Below are 23,265 nucleotides of genomic sequence, written 5' to 3'. Positions count from 1 at the left end.
AACGTTGATCTCAATAACCACTGTAAGCTGATAAAAAAGTAGACTACATCTCCGTTAATGTAATCTACATTAAATAAAAGGTATAATGTATGTCTCAGTCAAAATGATTGTCTTTACCATTCAGAGACATCTTGATGTAGACGTCCTTCCATCGACTCTACATCTTCCCTTTCCAGCTCAGGTTCAGAGTCTGGCTCATACATATAAGGTTGAATTCCGTAGGTTGCGGCCAGGTCGGGTTCATTCACAACTTGCGCCATGATGTCATTTTGGAATGATATGCTGAAGTTACCTGCGGTGTCAACCCCCCTCCTTCCTGCCACCAATCAAAGCGCCCCTCATTTGCATTATTAAAATGACCGTCCACGACAGCCAAAATATCGCATCAGATCTCGCGAGACAATAATGCCTTCAGAAATAAGGGTCAGAGGAGCTCTGTGTTTATTTTTTTTCCACTTTTCTTTTTTAGAAGGGCCTGAAAGACTATAATAGAGCATGGGTATCCAAGGTAATACTAGGTTATGACTCCTTTAAGGTTGGGCCACTGTAGTCACTTGGACTATTTTAAACATTGTCTTTACTAACTTTCTGGGCCGGCAAGTTTCAATAACACAGAAGCCTATGGAGGAGTGAGGCAGCTCTCAGATTTCATCAAAAATATCTTAATTTGTGTTCCACAGATGAACGAAAGTCTTACGGGGTTGGAACAACATGAGGGCGAGTAATTGCTGACAGAATTTTCATTTCTGGCTGAACTAACCCTTTAACATGTACTGGACAGAATGTGTGTGGGTGGTCGGTCTAATGAATGAAACTGACCTGTCGAACGCGTGAGTAATGCCGGCTTCAATCCGTTTGGACGTGCATGTGCGTTGTAAGCTCCTGGTTACAGTGTTTCGACGGAGTGGGCGTGTCTTCTGTCAGTGACGGACAGGTGTGTGATTGTGATGTCATCGCGCCCTGTCTGCTTGCCTACAGTGTGATGTACAGGTCCAGATGGCTTTCTGTTTCTCTGGCCTAATCTACACGCCCAATTTCTCGCCCTGCTGCTGGCAACCAGTAGCTCCACCGCAGTGACTCGCGCTGAATAACAATGTGGCTCTTTCTGTGGCGCTTTACGCCCCTCTCTTTATTCCTGCCGTGCCGGTGGGTTATGAGGTGTGGAGGAAGTGCTGAGTGGGGAAAAGCACAGAGCGAGAGATCCGCAGACAAGGACCACAGGAGCTATGCAGAGTAGAGGTAATTTTATATCATGATAACAGTATATACCACAATGTGGTTATTTTTGCTGATGCAATGGAAAAAAAATATTTATTTGCAATAATATAATTATATGTTACATTAAAAAAAAAAATACATTCCCATTTTTTTATTTTTTATTTTAAACTTAATGGACACAAACCAATAGATTGGATTATTCATAAGAATTGAAACTAAAGACTCACTGCAAAAAATGTTTTGTCTTGTTTCCAGTCCAAATATCAAAAAGATTCTAAAGTAGTAAAATGCCATAAGATATTGTGTCTTGTTTTCTGGGGAAATAAATCAAAATTAAGTGAGATTTTGCTTAAAACAAGCAAACTTATCAGTCCATAAGAAAAATAATCTTGTTTCTGTTTAAATTAAGATTATTTTTCTCACCCCATTGACAGATAATTTTGCTTGTTTTAAGCAAAAACTCACTTAATTTTGATTAATTCCCCTGGAAAACAGGGCATAATATCTTATCTAATTTGACTTATCTAGTAAATGCATCTTGATTTAAGAATTTTTAGATATTTGGACTGGAAACCAGACAAAAAATACTAAGTAAGAAAAGCATTTTTTGCAGTGCAGATATTATAACTAATATTATAAAGCAGTGTGACACTTTCCTACTGTCATGACTAGTGATTCATCCAGTAATGAAACAGGAGAAGGCTTTCTGGGTCATTGAATCATTCTTTCAAACCTTTAAAAAAATGTAATTCATTCATTCATATCAATTAAATAAGCAGAAATTAATGTTTTGTCAGAACCTCAAGTAATTTGCATGCTATTTTTTTTTAGCTGTCTGTTCAGAATTGTGTGAGAATCGTGATCTCTGTTTTAAACACGCATACAAAAGTAATCTCTAAAATACACAAATATTTTGCATAAATAATAAAAACTATTTTGATTCTCATTAGATTCTCATTATTGTAATAGTCAACATGATTTTTTTATCATAGGGATACACTCATAAATTTAAAATTATATAATTATATTTTTCACACTATGTTATAGTTTTTGCATTACAGTAATGAGAATTTACAGAGGGAAAAAATATGCATTTTCTTTGATGTTTCTGTAACTGGTAATGCATGATGCTAACAATGCCAAGGTCATAGGTTTGAGTCAATACTTTGTATTGTCATTTTTGTCTGGCAAATGCATAAATGTAACTGAATTCTTTTGATTTTGGAGTAAAATATGAAACATGCATGTTCTCAACACTCACATAGTGATGAAATCAAAGACCCTCCCCTTGATGAATCATAACTGGACGGATTTGAGACGCATGCCAATACTATCTGCGATCGGCTCTTCAATGTGTGCACTACACGGACACACTAGAGGTTTAGTGTCTGAGCTCAGCTGGTCTATTCATGAGAATCTGCTCCGTTTACAGGCAGAGCGACTCTTCAGTTCAATTCAAAGGACTCAGTTGAAAAATAAATGAGGGTAAATGATGATCCCTACCATGTCCTGTAATCATATCGTGAAAAGATTAAACAAAAATTGCTGGTCCTGTTATGCGTTTCATAACGACCACTGGAAATGAATGCAGCTAATATCAATGGTATTGAAAGTAATAAATAGCATGCTAATGATAAGCATAATTATTAATATTGCGGCAGAGCGATAATGGTGACAAAGAGGATGATGTTGACAATTATCACCCTGGTTGTGGCTGCAATTATCCATAATGAAATCTGAGCTGTAAATCACTAAGACTACATTCATAATGGCATGCAGATCCTAGTATTTCTGCAGTATATTGCGTACAGTATGCTCATTTTATGTATGAAATACCCATGCAACATTAGTCAAAATGTGTAGTGCACAACAAGAACACACTTTGGTTTTAAAAGAATATTGTTGGATTGAAAAAAATGTGGAAAAGGCTGTGCAAATACATGCTACAAAAATGATATGATAATTTTTGTTATGCAAAATGTCCAAACATATATGTAGCATTTTTAAGGACCATTAAAAATATATAATTTCATGACAATTACACATATATCCACAAAAATAAAATGTTTAGACATTAAGCCGAGTAAACGGTATCCCACAATGCAATGCGCTTAAAGGGACAGATCACCCAAAAATGATAATTCAAAAGTTGTTTGATTTTCTTTCTTCTGAACACAAAAGCCGATAATTTTAAGAAGGTCGGTAACTAAACAATTGACTTCCGTATAGTGGAAGAAAAATACTATGAAAGTCAATGGGGTGTCATCAACTGTTTGGCTACTGATATTCTTCAAAATATCGTCTTCTGAGTTCAGCAGAAGATAGAAAATCATATCGGTTTGGAACAACTTTATGGTGAGTAAACTATGACAGAATTTACATTTTAGGGTGAACTATCCCTTTAACTTGACGTTCATTTACAGTGTGACAAATGAAGAAAATGAGTGCAGTAATACTCACATCTGAAGTCCTTCCAGGTCACAGTGGGCTCGGGTCTGCCGACCGCCAGGCAGAAGAGGTTCACGTCTTCGCCTTCATTCACCGATTTATCCTGCGAGATGTTCACTATCCGGGCCGGTACTGCAAAACACAAGTTTTTAATTAAGATAAATGAAAGCAGAGGCTTAGCTGATGTCAAAAATCAACCTTAGTTTAAAAAAACCCAAGCTGAATAAATTTACTCGAGACGGGTTGTTTGTTTCAGGGTTTATAAATGATTCCAATCAGCTGTTTTGGACTAAATTCCCAAAGCAGAGGGCAATGCATAATGCCGTACGGATAATGAGTCGGTCCTTGAATTTAAATGGCCTATGATCAGAGCTTTAATGAAGATGGCCAAAGATTTGGCCTGCGAGGCATTCTCAAGCAGTCCATTTTTCAGTTTTCTAACAGGGCGAAATGTGTCCGACGATAAACTTGAGATTGGACCCAGAGCAGATTTTTCCCGTTGGAGGAGTGACTGGGGGGTGTAATTATTTTCGCTCATATCGCACTAAGACTAAAATTGAGGGCACAATGGTATCGAGCAAATACGGTCATCTGTCTGCAAAGCTCCGTGTGGCAGATAAAAAAGCCTGTGTTTGGTGAGATGGTTCTGGCCTGCCGGTCGCCCAACGGCGTACTTGACACGCATTTTGAACACGCTCCCTTGCTTTTCAGACCGGCCAAGTAGTTTTCTATGAAATATTCTTCACTTTATAGGGCTGAACGTCATTTACACACATGCTGTTCATGATTCAGTCTCAGAATGGCTTGGTTCGTTTGCTGCACGCTTGTAAATTAAAGGAGAACTCCGGTCAATTTTAACATTGAGCTAATTTTTTTGTACATTTGGAGTGCTGTCAGTACAGAGAACAACGACAAAAATCGGTGTTGCCTACACCGAGTTATTCTATTTTTAAAATTTGCACCCTGTTGACTTCAATGGGGCAAGTTTTAAACCTGCTTTTAGCCTCTTAACATCCTTGATGTGTCATTACAAGTGCACAGGTCATGTGAGTGATTCCTTCGGAGTGAACGCGGGTCAATCTGACTGCAGTAGATGTGACTGCATAATCATGCGCGTGAACTCGACAATCGATTACTATGGACTTCGACCGAAAACAGGATGTAAATACAGGTATGAGCGCTGGCTAAATAAATATCATTTTTATTCATATCTTTCACATCTACTGCAGTCAGATTCACTCGTGTTCACTCTGAAGGAATCACTCACATGACCTGTGCACTTGTAATGACACATCAAGGATGTTAAGAGGCTAAAAGCAGGTTTAAATATTGCCCCATTGAAGTCAACAGGGTGCAAATTTTAAAAATAGAATAACTCGGTGTAGGCAACACCGATTTTTGTCGTTGTTCTCTGTATTGACAGCACTCCAAATGTACAAAAAAAAGTATTATGATTTTAAGAACACTTTAGTTTAGGGTCCAATTCTCACTATTGACTAGTTGCTTATTATATTACTAGGATATTGCCTATTCATTAGTACTTATAAAGCACAAATTAATGCCTTATTTTGCATGACCATATTCTACATCCCTTAATCCTACCTAAACTACCTTACTAACTATTAATAAGCAGTAATTAGGAGTTTATTGAGGCAAAAGTTGTAGTTAATAGTGAGAATTGGACCCTATTCGATAAAGTGTGACTAATTCTATTTTTAGTTTACAGTAAAATAGTGTTATTACTATAAATTTAACTTTATTACTATTACTACATATTATTTAATTGAATTTATTATTAATAATAATTATATCAATAAAATCATCATCATAATAATAATTTTATAGTCATATTGAATTGGTCAAAAACAGTAAAGGATGGTAAATTATAAACACACACCCAAATTATTCATCCTTAAAAGGATTTCACACATGAAAAATATATATATTTTTAAAACTTTTTAGGAAGTTGCAACTCACAATTCTGACTTTTTTCTCTCGATTTCAACTACGAATTTATGGCTCACAATTATGATTTTAAATATTCACAGTTACTATTCTAATTTTTGTTTCCATGGCAGAAACAATCCATAGATTCACTCCCCAACAAAATCACCCTAATCATTCTAGAATGATTCATTCTTTCCAAACAGAGCTATTTTTAATATAGCTATAGGTGCTGGTCATAAAATTAGAATATCATCAAAAAGTTGATTTATTTCAGTAATTCCGTTAAAAAAGTGAAACTTGTATATTATATAGACTCATTACATGCAAAGTGAGATATCTCAAGCCTTTATTTGTTATAATTTTGATGATTATGGCTTACAGCTTATGAAAACCACAAAATCAAAATCTCAGAAAATTAGAATATTACATGAAATCACACAGTAATTACACAGTGATACCATGGTCATTGAACCAGGTTTTGGTTATTTTGGCAGTGTGGGCCGGTGCAAATCCTGCTGGGAAATGAAGTCAGCATCTCCATAAAGCTTGTCTGCTGAAGGAAGCATGAAGTGCTCTGGAAATGTCCTGGTAGACGGCTGCGTTGAGTGGACAGCACAGTGGACCAACACCAGCCGATGACACGGCTCCCCAAACCAACACAGACTGTGGAAACTTCACACTGGACTTCAAGCATCTTGGATTGTGTGCCTCTCCATTCTTCCTCCAGACTCTGGGACCTTGGTTTCCAAATGAGATGCAAAATTTGCTCTCATCAGAAAAGAGGACTTTGGTCCACTGTGCTTTATTAAATCCAGAGTCAACGCAGCCGTCTACCAGGACATTTCCAGAGCACTTCATGCTGACTTCATTTTCCAGCAGGATTTGCACCTGCCCACACTGCCAAAAGAACCAAAACCTGGTTCAATGACCATGAGATTACTGTGTAATTACTGTGTGATTTCATGTAATATTCTAATTTTCTGAGATTTTGATTTTGTGGTTTTCATAAGCTGTAAACCATAATCATCAAAATTATAACAAATAAAGGCTTGAGATATCTCACTTTGCATGTAATGAGTCTATATAATATACAAGTTTCACTTTTTTAACGGAATTACTGAAATAAATCAACTTTTTGATGATATTCTAATTTTATGACCAGCACCTGTATATTGCAGAAAAAACTCCAATATCGTTCAGCCCTACTTTGATATTTTCAATCTTGTGCAACAGGAAAACGCACCATGCATGGTGTGATATACATAACAATTGACAACTTCCCGCCGGCGGGGTTGGGTTGGGGTTGAAGGAAAGGGAGGGATGCAAGCAATCCATCAGAGGAAGGGTCTGCTGCCAATAAATCACGTCAGTCAGGATCGCTGGAACTCTTACTCATGTTGCTGTTGACGTGACAGTCGGCACAACCCGTTCCCGCCTCTCACAGCCGGTCAGGCTAAAGATTACTGAGCATAACCACCCCTCCGATGCTCATTACATCTGTGTCAAGCCCTCTGGACTTCTTGGTACTGCCATTAACTCTTTCCCCGCCACTGATGAGATTTTCCATCATTTATGACACAACGCTTCCCAGCAATTGACAACTTTTTCTGGCAATCCGTGGTTTCACTGTTATACGGTAGGGGGCGCTATTGCACATCTTCCGAAATAGTACAGCATCTCCGGATCGAAAAACGAGTGATGAAAAAGATCTGCATAAATCAGACGGAGTGGATAGAAAATGGTTGCATTGGAAATCGCATACTTCCCTACTATATAGTAGGCGAAAAACACCATGTGAAAAAAGAAGTATGTCCAAATTCACAGTAGGCTACTCATGTGCATTGGACACTTTACTATCCCATAAGGCCACAGGAGAGGATTTATGAATGACAGTGAAGCGACACAACTGATGCTGGTAGATCACATGATAATGACAACATGTAGCGTCCAGATTACATTAATAATACACACATTTATATTATATAGAACATACTTTTTTAGCACTAACAAAGTAGTGGAGAGCAGGGCAAAACCTAACACTTTTTGACTTTCTCAGTTTGTGTAAATCTATTTTTGAGTATTTTTTTTCTTCCCCACATTAATTTCACACATGTCTAGTACAATTATGTTGTTTTGTTTTATTAATACAGTGTTTACTTTTTTCTTGATATACCCTGAAAGAATGGAAGTGAACTGTGACAACATGCCCCATAGGAGGGGCACATTGTAACATGACCATATGACAGATTAAAATGCTATCTAATCTAATAAAAAAATATATACAAGACAAACTAAAATATTTTCTCCATAAAATACAATTATTAACTTTTTCATATAAAATAATGGCATGTTTTTTAATAATTAAAAATAAAATAATTTTTGAGTTTGACAACGAACACACAGGAAAACAGCTATACAACATAGTTCAAAACATAATAATTATTGATAATTTCTGAACATTGACTCTCAGTCTTTATTCACCCTTTTCTCATGTTTTCTCAATAGAATTAATAAAAGTATAGAATATAAGTGTGACAACATGCCCCGCCTGTGCAACTGGGATTTAAACCCCGCTAGTGTCTTTCTGGTTAGATCTAGTTAGATCTGATATCACACAAATATCAGATTTGTCTCATTTTAAATAAACACCAAAAATCGAGATGAAAAATTAACACAAGTAAAACATTTACTTTGGCTATGGTTAAATAAATGTTCAGTGATATCTTCCAAAGATTTCTGAATTTTGGTGCAATTTCTTCTCAGTATAGTGTTGATATGGCATAACTAGTACATACACTAAGTTTCGTCATGCTAGCATGTGTGGAAGTATTTAAAACAAGTGTGTTACAACAAGCCTGGCGTTAAGTTGTGCCCCGCTCTCCTCTAACTAATGAAGAGAGTGTGTGAATTTAGACGCAGCCGATGTTTCTTGACGGATTATGCATTCATACAACAAAATATTCTGGCCGCCAAGTACGTTTTGTGAATACGCTCGAAAATGGCTGGTGGGGAAAGAGTTAAAGGAATTGCTTCTTTTATGTTTCACAGCAGAAATAAAATCAAATGGGTTTGGAATGATATAAAGGAAGAGAAGCACTTGAATCAGAAATGAGCTTTTTGATGTTAAAATTGATGTTAAACTCATCAACTTTAATGCGCAGAGATAACTGAAAGTTAACCATTCGTAGCTTCGATGGCACACCGACAGTCTGTTCAGTCTATGCATATTGATCAATAAAATAAATAAGCGTTTTCAGGGAAGAAATAGCCACTGGAGTGTCAGTTACGCTGGTTAGTGAACACAATCTTTGGAAGTTAACAAAAAGTTTGTTTGTTTGAAACTCATAGAAGCAAAAGAACTAGATATCCACGAGGAGAAGGGTCTGCTCTAATGCATGTCTCAGGCATCGTTTGTATTTTTTTTTCTTTTGGATGGACAGAAATATATGGAAGCCCAGAATAATAACAAAAAACAAACTAAAAAGTAATTGTGACTTTATATCTCACAATTTATATTTTTTTAATACTTTTTTTGCAGCTGTGAATTGTTCAAAAGTTTGTGGTCCGAAAGTTTTTTTTTATTTTTTTTTTTAGAAATTAATAATTTTATTCAGTGAGGATGCATTAAATTGATCTATGTTTTATATATATGTAACGTGTACTGGGTACTGTCGCTCTTTTGTTGGTTCGACTGCTTCTATTGTTCTCCTCATTTGTAAGTGGCTTTGGACAAAAGCATCAGCTAAATGATTAAATGTAAATCAAAAGTCACGGATCAGACATTTATAATATTACAAAAATATTCATGTGTCACGTTCTATTCATTAAAGAATCATGAAAAAAAAATCAGTTTCCAGATATATATAACTGTTTTTAACACTGATAATAATCATAAATGTTTCTCGAGCAGCAAATCATCATATTAGAATGATTTCTGAAGGATCATGTGACACTGAAGTCTGGAGTAATGATGCTGAATAAATTATATTTTAACATTTATTCACATAGAAAACAGTTCTTTTAAATTCTAATAACATTTCTCAATTTTACTGTATTTTTGATCAAATGAACACAGCCTTGGTGAGCAGAAGATACTCATTCAAAACATAAAAAAAACGTACTGACCCCAAACTTTTTAATTGTATAGTTTAGATACAGTCAGTGTCGATATTTAAAGATATAATGTTACATTGTTAGATTTAAATTTGCACTGCAAATTATTTTTGCGAGATTTGAAATTGCATTGTGTGATATAAAGTACTATAAAGACAGAAGTGTGATTAATTCAACCTAAATTAAGTCAGAACTGTGAGATATAAAGTTTGAATCTTTTTTATTTCTACAGACTTCCATAGAAACACTGATCACAAAATGGTGACATGGTGACCATGTCAGTTTTCCTCACTTTTGGCCAGAGCTGTATGTGTCAACAATGAACACAAAAAACTGCAAAAATATGCATTTTTTAAGAAGAAACCCTTTAGTCAAATTAAATATGATTTAAAAAATAAATCAATTGTAAGCATATTGCGTAGTTGTGCTTGGAGTTAATTTGTGATAACGGCATGACACGTGGCATAATTTTTGGTTTGGTAGAAACAATGAAATATTAATAACTGATTATGTTGTATGCATTTCCCTGTGAGCTTTTTGTTTTTCTATGCATTTTCTTTTGCACAGTAAACATGTAGCTGTAGTTTTCCCAAATGATTTTGTCAGATAAATACCTCAAGCAAGTTCAGTGTTTTGTTTTTCCCTCAAACATTTCCAAAATATTTCCCCCATATTTTGATGGTTTAATCGAACTTACAGGGTCAATAATACAAATAATAATAACAATTTTACTGTATTTTTGATCAAATGAACACAGCCTTGGTGAGCAGAAGATACTCATTCAAAACATAAAAAAAACGTACTGACCCCAAACTTTTTAATTGTATAGTTTAGATACAGTCAGTGTCGATATTTAAAGATATAATGTTACATTGTGAGATTTAAATTTGCACTGCAAATTATTTTTGCGAGATTTGAAATTGCATTGTGTGATATAAAGTACTATAAAGTCAGAAGTGTGATTAATTCAACCTAAATTAATTCAGAACTGTGAGATATAAAGTTTGAATCTTTTTTATTTCTACAGACTTCCATAGAAACACTGAAACATTTTTAGAAACCATTCATATTTTTGCATTTTTTTTTTTTGTGCTCATTGTTGACACATACAGCTCTGGCCAAAAGTGAGGAAAACTGACATGGTCAAATATGATTAAAAAAAGAAATAAACTAAGCATATTGCATAGTTGTGCTTGGAGTCAATTTGTGATAACGCAATGCCACATCAAATTTTGCAGACATAATTTTTGGTTAGGTAGAAACGACGAAATATTAATAACTGATTATGTTGTATGCATTTCCCTGTGAGCTTTTTGTTTTTCTATGCATTTTCTTTTGCACAGTAAACATGTAGCTGTAGTTTTCCCAAATGATTTTGTCAGATAAATACCTCAAGCAAGTTCAGTGTGTTTTGTTTTTCCCTCAAACATTTCCAAAATATTTCCCCCATATTTTGATGGTTTAATCGAACTTACAGGGTCACTCCTGTAAGCGGCGCCCCGATCAACGTACCCTGAACGATGAGGTAGACGTGGGCCGTCCGAGGCTGGTTCCTGGCCTGGAAGCTGCATGTGTAGGGTCCCTCGTCTGCCACCATCACTCTCTCTATCTTAATGGAGAAGTCGCTGTTGTTGTTGTTCACCAGGGAGACGCGGGAGTCCAGGGACCACTTATCTGTGCCCGTGAATAAGATGTTGGAGCGGTTCAACCATGCCTTGTGAGTGACCTCCTCATCTATCTTGCATCTAAGAAAGAGAGGAGATTGAAAAGGACAGACAGAATTGACTCACTTGAAGTGAAAACAAGGCTGTGAGGCAAATGACATTTATTGTGCGCACCATTTCTGGACTGTACGTCTCCGCCTCCTCAATGCCTTGTTTTAAATAAAATATGGCGTCTACAGACTAAGTTCCATGGCCAATTACTGTGATGTCATTGAATGAGCGCTAGCATGAAACTCTGCATGAAACTTTCTTTCGTAATCGTTACAACTCGCTCATAAGGTCCGGGTCATTAACTAGATCATTAAGCTGACTAATCAGACCAGTGGTGATTGCTTTAACACTGCACAGAGCCAGAAAACACACGCCGTGACTCCGCCAGAACAGCGGAGCTTCGAGAAAAGTGGTGTGATGTTTATATATGCACAAATAATCGATACACACACATTAACCCTCTACTGCATCATGCCTAAGGGGAACACGTGTGTTTTACTCACTTTGCGAGCACATAAGATGGCAATAAAATGGTTAATATTGAAGGGAGGGTTTCGAATAAACCAACAGAAAGCTTTTCTTTGTCACACTGGCAGTGAAAAGTCTTTATCTGGCTCTGTTCTCCATGCGGAGGATGCATTTGAGCCCTCACTAAAGCTTTATTCCTTCATCCAGAATATGATTCACATTTGTTAGTGAGTAAACCCCATTTTAAAAGCATTTAGTCATATGAAGTATTTGTCATGAGGAATATGTGTGTAGGCTTGAAGCAGCATTGTGTGGGAGTGGAACGGATACGGATTCAGCCACTATAGAGAATATAGCAGTTGTGTGTTTTTATTTACATTTTAAAAAGAAAATTAATTATCCATTTATCCATGTTAATTATTTTTCGGCATTTCTTTACTGAAAGTCATCCCAGTTCCCAAATATAACTTTAAAAAGTAAATCAAACATTTTTTTTTTCATAATTCATGCAAGAGTGTTACATTTCATTCTACTTTTAAACAATTTAGTGCAAAAAGTAAAAAATATCACACAACACACTCTCCTAAATTAATATGTTTGTTCAAGAATATTGCAGTTATCATGTTTTTATTTAGATTTTTTTTTTAAATTATTTAGATTTTTAATAATATATATATATATATATATATATATATATATATATATATATATATATATATATATATATATATATATATATATATATAATTATTTAGATTTTTAAATGATCCATTTATCCATATTAATTATTGGTCAGTATTTACTTTACATTAAAATAGTCCTCCCAATTCCCCAAAATAAAATTTCTTATGCATGAAAACTGAATCAAACATATTCTGACATTCATGGGTTAAATATCATTCTAGATACTTTTAAATAATTAATTTTTTTAAAAATGTGTAAAATATCACACAGCGCTCTCTCTTAAATTAATATGTTTGTTGAAGAATATTGCAGTTTATCCATAGTAAACAAATTAAAAATGTATCCAATTTTTTTTTTCAGTATTACTTTACTTTTTTTAAAAAGTTCTCCTCATTCAAATATTGCATTTCTTATGCATGAAAATGGAATCAAACATTTTTAAACCATTTTAAAAAATAATAATAATGCAGGCAACAGATGGTTGAACATCATTTAGGTTTGAATAATTTATTGAAAAAGTGTCAAATATATCACACAGCACTCTCTCCTAAATTATCATTTTTAAATAAATATTGCCTATCAAGTTTTTTATTTATATTTTTTTCTTTTTTTAAATTACCCATTTATCCATATTAATTATTTTCAGCATTTACTACTTTTTTTTTTTTAAAGTCCTCTCAATTCAAATATAGCTTTTCTTATGCATTAAAACTCAATCAGATTTTCTTTACCATAAAAATCTAAGTTTTTCCCCATAATGCATGCAACAGAGGGTTAAATATCATTCTAGATCCCTTTCAAAAAACATTGTGAAAAATTGTATAATATCACAGCACTCTTCCACAACTCATTCAGAGACTTCATGTGTTCTCTAACTGAATATATCCGCTGAAGTCAGTAAATGCACGACCGGCTTCAATGGGGTCTGTAAATACATTGATTTCAGTGGTGCAAAGATCAATGTTCATTGGTCAAAAAGCTCTAAACACGTCGTTCTGGGTCCCGTCTGGACACTGGGAATCTATGAGGGCATCATCAGCACCATTTGCACCAAATCACCAGATTGTTTATTGGACATTAAAGCTTTGCATTCAAGTATTTTAGTCCTGAGAAGTCCGAAAGCTTCTTTATATAACAAACTGGCAAAAACTGACAGTGATATGACTGACAGTTCTGAAATTACAAACACTGCCGCTCAGAGTCTGGAATAAAGTCTGTCAAAACACATTCAGTTCAGTGCTCATAATCTTATCCTTTGCCTGCTGGCATTTGTAAATAACACAAAAAATGCAATTCTGAGCTTGGTCAATTATTTGCATGAAATATCACCAGTGTTCTAGAGGCAGATGTGGGAAGCAACGCTGAAGACGCCATATAAACAAAATGCCATTAATAACTGACAACTGCACTTCACCACTCTTGAATCAGACCACACACTGTAATGCCATTGGTCCGGCCACATGCAGTAACCACAGTTCACCTCTAGATGTCACTGCTTTGCTCTGCTCTTTAAATGGAAAAATCGTGACACATTTAAGGCTTAAATATCACTCACATTCATGTCAGCTTTAACTTTCTTTCAGCGTATCAAACTGTGATATCACATCAATTCCCATTCCCAGTGTAGTTGTGTGGAATGATAATATGGTGCTTTTGAGAATATGAACCCCTGACAGCAGGTTCAGGAGTTCAATTGCTGGCTGATAGACTGAAACCAAGTCATTTATGCCTGGAACCTGACTAACAACAAAACTAGAGAGAGTGAAATTAAAGTGTTAAAAATGCACCCTTCCGGGAGGTGAGTATGTTAAAACCTGTAGAGCTGGGCAACATGAACATACTGTATATATATATATATATATATATATATATATATATATATATATATATACTCTCAGAAAAAAAGGTACAAAAGCTGTCACTGTGGCGGTACCACACCTTTGTACCTAAAGAGTGCATATAAGTCCCTCAAAGGTACATATTGGTACCAAAAGTTTACATATTAGAACCCTTTTGAAGGGTACTGTCCCAGTGACAGCTTTTGTACCTTTTTTTTCTGAGAGTGTATATATATATATATATATATATTGGGCCTTTATGTGATAAAACAGTCAAATTAAAAGACCAAATTCTGTATAACCTTATTGATGATGCATACTATATACAGTTGAACAGATGAGCTCAGAATATGAATCCAACTCGCTAAATGGTTTAGCGTTTTCTTTATAATGGTTTACTATGGGAAAACGCTAACAGAGAAACTGTGTGTAGCATTTATATTATGGGTTCTTCTGCTTGCCTGTATGCATCATTAATAAGGTGTTTATTGAGTTTGGTCTTACTGTCTTACTACATTAGTACAAACCTGGTAAAAATGACTGGCGGTCAATGGAGGAAAGCCTTGTTTTGCGTGAAAACACACGTGTTCACATGAAAACCATCAAATGCATGTGATAAGCGATTGATTTAAAGGAATAGTTCACTTAAAAAAGAAAAAAAGAAAATCATTTACTCGTCCTCAAGTTCTTTCAAACCTGTATGAGTTTCTGTCTTCTGCTGAACACAAAGGAAGATATTTTGAAGAATGTGGTTAACCGGACATTTGATGGACCTAATTGACTTAGTAGAAGAAAAAAAACAAAAAAAAAAACACTATATGGAAGTCAATGGCTACAGTCAATGAGTCTGATTACTGACATTCTTCAAAATATCTTCCTTTGTGTTCAGCAGAAGAAAGAAACTCATAGGCCTACAGGTTTGGAACAACATGAGGGTGAATAAATTATGGCAGAATTAACATTTTTGGGTGAAATATCCCTTTAACAACATTTGCGCTTTGATAATCACATCAGTTTTGATTTTATTTCAATTAATCATGCAGCCCTATAAAATTATTATGATTTTAACGGTCAAAGACTGTAAAATTGCTACAGTGAAAAACTGTTAATTGGTTAAACAGAAAGTTTCCTTACTATATACGGTAAACAACTATGATACTGTAAAATACCGTTAAAGTTACAGTTTTTGGAAGTGAAAAAGAACAAGTCATTGTATATTTTACAGTGAAAAACCATAAATTGACATTCCCACAATTCCCTGCGTGACACTTCACATTTGATGTATTTTTGTTGAAATAACTGTTTCTTCATAGTTTTCTTAGTTTTTTCTAATCAGTTATGACATTAGGGTTTTATGTTACATTTAATGTTATTAAATTAATGTTTATTGCATTTTTTAAATTTCATGTGTGTTACCATGATGGTGTTTAATGTGTGTGTGTGAATGACACTGTGCAGCTTCTATATATTAGTATTAACTTTCTTGTGTAAGAGCTGCTTGTGATGAGTTTTATTTCATGTGATTTATGGTTGTCAGTGTATAACTATGGTACAAAACAGATATTAATACTTCAATAGGTCAGTAAATTAACATTATATCAGATAATTAAATACGGTTTATTACTGCAAATTTAATCAAAAATTTTGCTATCGTATTTTTTTACGGTAAATTTCTGGCAACCACAGCTGGCAGTTTTTTACCGTAAATTTAACAGATTTTTTTTGTTCAGACTTTACAGTGTAGAAAGTGTTTTTAAACCATTTAACACACAAGGATGCAGGTGTGTTGTGAAGTCACCTCAAAATGACGCTTTCTCCCTCCAGCACGGTAATGTTGTCGGGCAAGTGTCCGAACTCGGCCGCCTGAGCACCGGTGGGTCCTGCCAAAGAAACCAGAGGAGAGACAGTGAGCAAACAGCAGTTATTCGACAGCAGAAGGTCCACTCGATCCTGAGTCCCCGGGCGGCATGGCGGGTACTGAGTACCTCATTGATCCTGATCAGGCAGGATTTGTTTTTGTGGTTTTGCTTAGTTATTTGTGAGGAGAGAATAATAAGAGCGCAAAACGACAGCATGGAGCCGTCGGCGCTGACCGTCAGCGGGCTTGAATAATGATTGGGTTGTGGCCCGTGTGCTCTCGTCGAACAGACCTGATAATGAGCCCGGGGAAGAGGATCCGCACACAAGCGGCGGAGCGTGAAATGAAGGGACCGCCGCTGCAATGGGAACGTACACACACACTCACACACACTCGCTGTCACTTGTGTACAAACACATACACGTGCGTTTTCATATGCACAAATAAGACTACACACAGAAATCACACGGGGATGCGAACCGAGCAGGACATCAGAGGAAATGTGAATTTGCTCGGGCTGTTAGCAGGTGGCACCAAATCCTTTTTAGTTTTCAAATGACATTCCTGTTCTTATCTATTGAGGTTTTGCAAAATACGCTTCAATTTCCTCGGCAAATAGAGAATAGTGTGCTACTATTCCTGCCAAATGCTTCTATTTTTGATATTTTTTCAGTTTTCATTCAAATTTTTATTTTTAGTCATTTTGTTGTGCTTTTGTCACCATTTCTCTTCAGCGTTAGTTTTAGTAATTTTAGAACATCAACTTCTTTTATTTCAGTTAGTTGCCAAGGCAGAATTTCTAACTTAAAGGTGCTCTAAGCAAAGTTACACGTTTTTTAGGCCAAAACATTTTTTGTCACACACAGCAAACATCTCCTCACTATCTGCTAGCTGCCTGTCCCCTGAACACACTGTAAAAAAACGTGGTCTCTGTAGACAGTCCAGGCTCCACAAACGGCAACAAAAACAAACTGGCCCAGCCTGGACCACGAAACATAACAAACTGTGTTCCAGCCAATTACCGACAAGAATGATTTGGGGGTGGGGTTTGGGGGGTTAGTGTGCGGATGAGGAGGAGGGAGGGTCGAGCTAGCCTCCGTTTTGTTTGACAATACTTCGAACATCAACAAGAAGTGACGTCACCCAACATCACTTAGAGCACCTTTAAGTTTTTAATCTAACATATAACAAGTTTGTTTGCCCATACAATCTTTAAGATATTATGTAGCGGACCCCGCCCAAATGATGGCCAAAACTTTACTGATGTTTATGAAGTTTATTGAGTCCGTTTTCACTACAAAAATCACTGTAAGAGCTGAACAAACAAAGTACAAGAAGTGCACATTAACGACTAGTCCAAAAAACTCTATCATTAACATTAACATACAGCGAATTACACAAAACAGTAAACAAATACAGACCTTATGCCTTTTCGGGAGGTACTTAACAAAGCTGCAAATTTTATAGCTGCAAAACAACTCTGATGAACTGCGTGCTCTCCCTTTCATTCCCCGTATCGCTCCGTACACTACAATACCCGTCAAAATAAAAGTCCCTCCTTAGTAAGACAGATTAAAATCAAAAATGTAAACAAAAACTAATTAGAAGATTTATCACAGCAAAGTGTGTTACATATTAGGTTAAACTTATTTGGCTTGCTGTCCACTGATGAAGGGCTCGATGAAGCAGCTTCAACTCGAGCTCTGATATACCCCGCACAATGGCTAAATGTAGGATATGATTTGAAGGTGGAGCTGCGGAGGTGGAGGGATGCTGGAACAGCGGATGCTACAGAGAAGTAAGCGGCTGCTTATATAATCTGGCTGTTGATTGAAAGATTAGATGGGTTCACTCCTCCCTAACTTACGTTTAGGAACTTCGTATATTCTTTCAGCTTTATTTCAATTATCGATTTTTTAAAGAAAATAGCAACACTTATGCATGGAAGCTTGTTTCAGCCACTGAATAAAAAGAAAAGCAATTGCGACTTTTTATCTCACAATTCTGACTTTTTTTTCCAGAATTGTGAGATATAAACTCGAAATTCGGTGTTGTGAGACATACCTGTACTGTAAACTTGCAATTGCAAGTTATAAAGTCAGAATTGTGAGATATAAACTTACAATTGCGAGAAAAAATCATAATTGCGAGATAAAAAGTCAGAATTATATTTATTAATTGTTTTATGCTGTGGCGGAAACAAGCTTCCATACTTATGTGACGATATAAGCAAAATTTCAGGTGATTTATCATGGTATGTGTCAGCTACATCTCACAAGTGTGTCTATTTCCCATAGCTGTAACTTTATATCTCACAGGGTGTCTTTATATCTCACAAGTGCGAGTTTATTTATGGTAAATGAGAAATTATCTATCATAAGTGTTTGCATTTGTATGCATTTGGTAGACAATGGGAACATACACATACACATACACATACACACACTCGTGCACAAACACAAGAGTTTTCATATGCACAAATAAGACTACACACAGAAATCATACTGTGATGCGAACCGAGCAGGACATCAGAGGAAATGTGAATTTGCTCGGGCTGTTTGCAGGTGGCAAAAACAACGTCAAATTCCTTTTTAGTTTTCAAACGCCATTCTTGTTCTTATCTATTCAGTGTGCAAAATACGTTCCAATTTCCTCTGCAAATAGAGATTAGCGTGCTATCGGGACAGAGGCCTCTCTCTCCCGGCGTGGCTCCATCGAATATGGCTCCAGCGTCTTCCAGCTCTGCTCATAATCCTCATCATAACAGCCACTGTCCTTCATATCTGCCGGACAATATTTGGTCATCCTGCCTTCGAGGTTTAATATACGAGACAAGTGCAGTCAAGAGTTAAGAAGCACCCGGAAGGTCTTGGTGTTTAACGTGCATGCGAAGCCAGTGAACCGACAGCTTGCCAAGTGTGATTGGAGAGAGTAGGAGAGAGTAAGAGAGAGGAAGACAAAAGGAGACGGTGGATTTTAAGCAGAACGGCATGTGATGGCCAAACGCTGGGCTTTTTTTAATTTGAGAGGGAGCCACGGCGGAGGCGCCCCAAATTGCTCAGAGTAATGAAAAGAAGCGTGGCTGCATTGTCATGCACGTCGTGGTATCGTACACAAATTGCATAAAGCTGCTTTGCATTATCCGCTGAAGTGACCAGCAATGACATTGCTAAATTAAGTTTTCTCGACTTGCGGCGCACAAGGGCACAGACTGATTTAAATCAGAGTAATTGCTTAATCATCTTTCATTATTTTCATTATTAATCATTCTTTTTAAAGAAAGCGCAAGTCTGTGCATGTGTGTATGCATATATGAGCTAGAATTGATTTCTGCATTCGCAAGATGCTTTAATACCCACTTTATCTGTTAGAGTTAAAAATGGTGGTTAATTCTTGCATTTTATACATCACATTAGAAATGGAGGGTTAAGTTAAGTGTATTGCATGAGTTATGTATTGCACTATGTCTATGCATATAGACATCTATGCATGTACTATATACTGAGAAGTATATGAGTATGCTATTTCAAACAGCCTAGGAGTGGCACTTAAAAAAAGTAAATTAATCAATTATCAATTTATTCAAAGAACTGAACTTAAAAAATGTAAATGTACAGTGCTTTTTAAACAGACACAGACAGTTATAAACATTTTTTTTTTTAAATTAATATATAAAGATAAAGTTAATTGCAACAATGAAACAATTTTAAATGCAAATTTTAAATTGCTTTTCTAAATCCTCCTTTGCCAATCGAGTAAACATAAAATACCAGCAAAGACGAATGCTGATGGAGATTTTGGGCTCAAGACACACTTTGCATTGCATTAATGTAAACAAGATTAATCAAAGATAATATCTCTGGCTGCTTATAAATGAAAATAAATAAATAAATAAAGATTCTACACACTAATGTACACTGCTATTCCACTTCCAGAGTGATGAATTAGTCAGCAGCATTTTTAAAGGGGTCGTTATGATGCTTTTTTCCATGTTCATCTTTCTTTAGTGTGTAATGTTGCTGTTTGAGCAAGAAAAACCTCTGCAAAGCTCCAGTTATTCTCTATATCAGTGTTTCTGAACTCCCTGAAACGCCTCCATTGTAGTCTTGAGTTTCTTCCGGGAACAAACACGTCACAATATTCCTCATTTAAATAATTAATACGCAGAATAAAGGGGCGGGGCCTGGTTGAGTTAGTTAGTAGTGTGTTGAAACTGGCGGTTATGGTAAGGGGCGGGACATTTCACAAACACACTCGACCAATCACAACACACTGCTCCAGCCGACCAATCAGAGCACAGTGTGCTTTTCAGAAAGAGGGGACAGGAACTAAACAGAGGTGCGTTTCCCGAAAACATTGTTAACCACTATGGTCGTAAGTTTCGTCATTATCAGCATTCAACGTGTCAGTATTTCCCGAAACCATCGACAGCTCTCGATCTGTTGCATAGTTTCTTGTTTGCATGGCATGTGGACTTATTAATAAATCCTTATCTTGAGCAAAATAAGCAAGCTTTTTTTTATTTCCAAGATGACAGGACAACTAAAATAAGGCAGTTAACTCAATGAGGTCAACAATGTAGCACACTATGTTTTCCACTGTATTTTTTTTTTTATAAACAGCAGGCAATGCACATACGCTGTGCAGTATGATGTTATCAGCATGCAAGTATTGCATTGTGAACATCCCTGAAATTCTCTGGCTTTAAAGCAAATGTAGTTGCTATGCACTTCAGGGCAGTCAGGATGCAGGACGCATTTTCCTCCTACTCTCTGAAAAGCCAAGGTTCCTTCTACTCATGCGCTTTGTTCTTGATGTATGAAACAACCTTCTAGACATCCTGACAAATAACAGCACAGTTCAATGAATCAAGCATTAAAGAGGCCAGTTTTCCTTGATCTTTTGACATATAAAAGGTTAATGTACAATACAAATATTTTGTAAGTTCCAGATCTCAAAACTTCCTTGTTTGTAAAAAAAAAAACAGCTTTTATTGAAAGCAAGCTCAGAAAACAACTCGTTTCGGATTTTTGCCACATTATTGCATCATAGAAAGTCCACCTCTATAGGTGAAGATCAACACCTGATTTGTGCATGTCATGTAGCAGTAAATATGAGACAGAAGCAAACACAGGATTCCTCCAGCAACAAAACCACAGAGACATGGTCAGAGAGAAGGCAGTGCCAACTATATTTGATCCAACAGTAATGTCACAACACACAAGTGTGAGTAACTGTGTTTTTGTCGCTATTGCTTTGTCTGTTACTGTACATTTTAATATGCAAAACTGTTACCCAATCATAGCAGTGGGCGTTTACTTTCAAGTCTTGAATGTGTCACACCTATCAAAACCTATGTGTGTTTTAGAGTTTTTTGTTTTTTAGATTTGTACTTTTTTAGATTTTTCTGTCCGAGCCCGGCCCGTGTCCGACAGAGCAGTAACCGAACCCGACCCGAGCCCGACAGACATTAAGATATTTATGTCCGAGCCCGACTCGAGCCCGACACAGTTAAAATAAGAAAACATTTTCTCATACTGACACACGTTTGTTTGTGTGGAAAGCCTGCTTTTATTAAGCAACTTTTTTATTTTAAAAATTTTATTTGATTAAGGCATTCGGAAATGTCAGCAGATGAGCGCATACGGGGCAACAAGCGCACGTTAACACAGGCACGCACCAGAGTCCCAATCATATAGCCAACTGAAATTAAATTAACATCCCACTAAACACTGGACGTCGGATAGACGAGCAGATCATGTATATATTAAGGGTCCGTTCCATGATCAATTCTGGACATCTATTCGATGTCCAAACTAGGTCCACTATTTGGACGTCCAACCATGACCCAACTTGGACGTCAAATTGACGTTCAACATTGGACCTTTGAACTTTTTTGGACATCATTTGGACGTCTATGACAGGTGCAGGAAATTTACATGATTAATATGTCATTTTTTTTATTTACAAATATCAACATTGTTGTTATCAACATGATTAATACATATGAATACAGATTATTTATAATTATTTAAGATCGTTTTCCAAAAACTCCATTTGATTGTCTCAGCATCAGGTGATAACTGGAGATGCACACTAAGGTGTGATGCTGTAGCTCAAACAGTAGAGCGTTGGCGCATGCAATGCCATGGGTTTGATTCCCAGAGAAAGCAAGAACTGATATGAATGTAAATGTAATACAATATAAGTCACTTTGGATAAAAGCTTCTGCCAAATGCGTAAATGTAAATACATGGTACAGAAAACATATCCTCCACCCTTTTGAAACATGGGACTACAGTTATAGTAGAATAAAAACAACGTCTAAAATTGATCTAAATTTGATGTTGAAAAGACATCCACAAACGACCACATTTGGACTTTAATAACCCTTACACAGAGGTCCCACGGACGTCAACATTAGATGTGTGGTAGACATTGCCTGGTGTTACAAAAAAAAAACCTTCAGTGGACTGAAATTGGACATCCAAAAATTACATAGAAAAGACGTCACTCCGACGTCACATTGCGCAGTGAGATAACAGAACTAAATCCAAAAAATTCACACAAGAGGTTCTGTGAACCTAGGTCTCTTAATGAAAATCAAATCAACACGAGTGTCCCCAGCGAAGTAACATTAACGTAACACAAATGCAGCTTATTGAAATGAAAATCACTCTTACCAATTTCCTCAAAAACTGTATAGGCTACTAAACTGCAACATGGGATCTTTACATAATCCATCCATCAAAGTTTAGGCTAGCTGAGCTCAACCTGAACCCGAACATCATTTCTAAATATCTGTCCGAACCTAGTGTGTTTCACAGAAAGGGTCAAAAAAGGATATAAAATGATGTTTTTATATGTCAAAATTTTGATAACATTATAGGTGGACCTCAGACATAATTTTAAAATTAAATATTATTTGCAGTTCATGACCCCTTTAAACTTAAAGCATCAGTTTAAAAATCACCTC

The 23,265-nt window shown here is 36.1% G+C and overlaps 1 protein-coding gene across 1 annotated transcript in view; it reads right to left on the bottom strand.

The window, feature by feature from the left end:
* iglon5 (IgLON family member 5) overlaps window positions 1-23,265 on the bottom strand; it is a 198,440-nt gene that overhangs the window by 18,826 nt on the left and 156,349 nt on the right. Inside the window, exons 2-4 of the mRNA XM_079894403.1 lie at window positions 16,230-16,311; window positions 11,239-11,471; window positions 3,679-3,798 (exon numbers count right to left, since the gene is read on the bottom strand). Coding sequence (XP_079750529.1) covers window positions 3,679-3,798; window positions 11,239-11,471; window positions 16,230-16,311 — 435 coding nt within the window. The remainder of the gene's footprint in view (window positions 1-3,678; window positions 3,799-11,238; window positions 11,472-16,229; window positions 16,312-23,265) is intronic.

This window comes from Squalius cephalus (genome assembly GCF_949319135.1).
Source record: "Squalius cephalus genome assembly, chromosome: 15".
NCBI classification, from domain to species: Eukaryota; Metazoa; Chordata; class Actinopteri; order Cypriniformes; family Leuciscidae; genus Squalius; species Squalius cephalus.
The sequence above is the reverse complement of the archived record's forward strand: the minus strand, read 5'-3'. Positions and strand labels throughout refer to the sequence as shown.